The 3,248-nt window shown below is 29.5% G+C and overlaps 1 protein-coding gene across 1 annotated transcript; it reads right to left on the reverse strand.

Moving 5' to 3' along the window:
- Positions 1–895: 895 nt before the first annotated feature.
- On the reverse strand, positions 896–2,611 carry LOC124897171. The gene is made up of 3 exons (XM_047409768.1): positions 2,229–2,611; positions 1,545–2,095; positions 896–1,125 (listed from the first exon to the last, which is right to left on the reverse strand). Exons 1-3 carry the CDS (start codon positions 2,609–2,611, stop codon positions 896–898), a joined length of 1,164 nt encoding a protein of 387 aa, XP_047265724.1.
- Between the last annotated feature and the right edge of the window lie 637 nt (positions 2,612–3,248).

Genomic DNA, 3,248 nt, shown 5'->3' on the forward strand with positions numbered 1-3,248 from the left:
TTTTTCGAGGTATCACCCAATCATCTTTATATGGTAGAGGATATACAGGAAGATCATACGTTCTCAGTACAATTTTTGGCTTGTATATATTAGAGCAATATGGTCATTTTTCAAGATTCTTGCTATCAAGTACAGCACAAGCATGCACACATGGTATCTCATCCAATTGGAATGCATGACAAGAACTTTTTTTTTCTTTAGACAAACTATAAAATGTTTCTCCTTATCGTGGACAATACAGACGTACTCTGACGCTGGTATAACCTGAAAATATTAATACATACAAAATATTATAGAAAAAAAATATCACAGTAAAATTTGCTACAGATTAGCAAATGTATTTTTTCTCAAAGCAGCAAATGCATATTAATATGTCTAAAGAATATATACATATTTTTTTCATTACAACACATAGATTTGTTATAATTTTAATAATTTGTATATTAAGATATGTTTCATACAACATATAAAAATTCAAGAAGATATAACATTAAATAGTTATATCTATTTTATAATATCTTCATATGCGTACACTCTGCTTCATTCTGTTGGAGAATTACTTGAAATTTTCCAATAAGATCCGTGTGTGTATACAATGCCTCCTGTCTATTTTCACAGTTCCATCTACCAAACATCAATCTAACTTCCTCTAAAAAATCATATATTGGAAGTTCTCTAACTGATACCAGTGCAACATTAATTGACTCTGCAATATTTGATGTTAAGGTCCATCCCCTATAAACTGTTGCATATGACCTAGCCCACTTATCGTATCCCTCCAACTCCAAGTAATTATTCACCCTAACATCAACTACCTCCACTTTTTACATTAAATTATGAAATTCAGACTTTTGAGTATGATTTCGCCATGGTATAAAAGATTTCAGACAATGCATCATGATTTCCTAATTTTTTTCACGTTACCCCATAGATGCCACATACAAGCGTAATGTGGTACATTATTGTACACTCCAGCAACAACTTTTATAATGCTTGGGTTACGATCGGAAACTACACACATATGTTCTCTTTCACCATATGCTTCCTTTAGATTCTGAAAGAACCATGTCCAGGATGCATCATTTTCAGAATCTACTATTTCATATGCCAATGAAAATATATGGCCTGAACATGAAACAAATACATTAAAAGTACGATATATACAGACATTAAAAAAATCATATGTATTTTTCAAATACATACAGCTGGGAACAAGTTTAACTGGAATTTAAAACATAAATATAACTTAAACCTATAATACATATAAATATATTTGAAACTATATCCTGCTCCCAATCAACATCCACAAAAAAATTAAATAAGTACTCTATAAAAATATATAACTTACCGATAATGTGAATGAAGTTTATTTCATAAACATAATTCACAACTTTAATATAAATTCATATATCTAAAACATAACAAATAGATAGTACAAATATAAATATGCTGCATATATATATATATATATATATATATATATATATATATTATAAACATATACATCTATTCATAGAGTCAAATACATTTCGAGAATAGCTTACCGGCTCCATCCATGGTACATGCAGCTACAAATGTGCCACTGTATAGTCCTCTAAGATAACTTGTATCAACAACTATCATAGGTCTACAGTGATCGAACCCTTGTATGAATATAGTTAGTGCGACAAAAATATACAAAAACTCATTATCTTTATGCTTTTTCATTCGTATATGTGAACTTGGATAAGTAGTGTTTAAAACATGAATGTATGCAGGTAGTTTTCCGTATGATGCAAAAGGTTTTCCTCTCAAATCTTCAAGTGCTTGTTCCTTAACTCGCCAACACATAATATACGTCAAATTCATACCAAGGTCTTCCTTCATGTCACTTCTGATTTCAGTCGCACTGTACGTTCTTTTGTGGTTTTTAAACTTTTGTTTCACCATACCTCCAATCAACTTACTAGTAGCATGAAACTTAGGATAAATCTTATCCTTTATCGGACATGTGTGTTCGGATAAGAATTCTCTAACATAAAACATTCCTGATTTGTTGATATCAGATGCACGGAATAAAAAATCACAATTATGTGATTTGCATATTAATGTGTAACTGCAAAAAAAAATGATGTAATGTAATTTACAACATGTAAAAAAAATAATCTATATGTATTTTTTAAATACATATGCTGTAATAAAATTTAACAAGAAAAAAACAATAGATTTTACATACATGACAAACTTACCAGGTTTTACTTGATCTAACAGATCGTGATTGAAACTTCTCTCGAATCGTGTAATTCTTCATCACAGATTTTAACACCCTTTTCGAGATATAAACTTGTTCAACCTCAATATGTTTGTGATGTGGGTCCGAGATAATTACTTTAGTTGCATCAATATCCAATACATCCAAACATTCATCTGAATTAGTAACTATCAATGCTCTTTCAGTACTTGTATTCACAACGTTACATGCAGTGATAGATAGATTCATACTCGCAGTGTTACATATTAATGAACTAATGAATTCATTGAAACTCTTCTTTTCTGAAACACTTATGTACAAGGGCAAAGCACTCATTGCCTTTACATCCCTTTTCTGCATAATGTAGACCTTCAAACCCATGTCATTACGTATATGTATTTTACCTTCAAAATCTGTTAACTATATTCAATTTGAATGCTTTTGCATGTCAAATCGACATCCATGTGCGAAGCTAGTACTTCGCGCAGTTGGTTGTATGAAGCGTTTATACTCAACAATATTGCATCAGTGATGTAATCTTCATATTGTTGTTCAATGTTGTTCATACTACCAGTATGTTTAATGAGAACAGGTATGCTTCCCATCGTCAAGATCCAGAACACTACAAAATATTAAATACAAATTAAATTATATAATATGTACTGCATACAATTAATAATTTGTATATACACAAACAAAAAAAAATTTCCACGAAAAATTATTTAGTTTAGTTTAGTTTCATACATAAATGACTAAAACAAAATCTTTGATGTTTGAGAAAAAAGTAGAAAAAAAAATTTCACCCACAACTTATAAAATTCAAAACACAATATATAAAATTTTCAGCTTCATGATCATTGACACATATTGTTATTAACTTTCAAATTATTTTCGCAATTCCGTTAACATGATCTAAAAAGTTTATTTAACCATACCTATAATCGTTGAGTTGATTATTCAAATATTCTTCGTAAAATACAGAGTTCATCAATGATATTTCAATCTCTTAATTTTTTTT

The sequence above is a fragment of the Capsicum annuum genome, chromosome 1 (genome assembly GCF_002878395.1).
Source record: "Capsicum annuum cultivar UCD-10X-F1 chromosome 1, UCD10Xv1.1, whole genome shotgun sequence".
Lineage (NCBI taxonomy): Eukaryota > Viridiplantae > Streptophyta > Magnoliopsida > Solanales > Solanaceae > Capsicum > Capsicum annuum.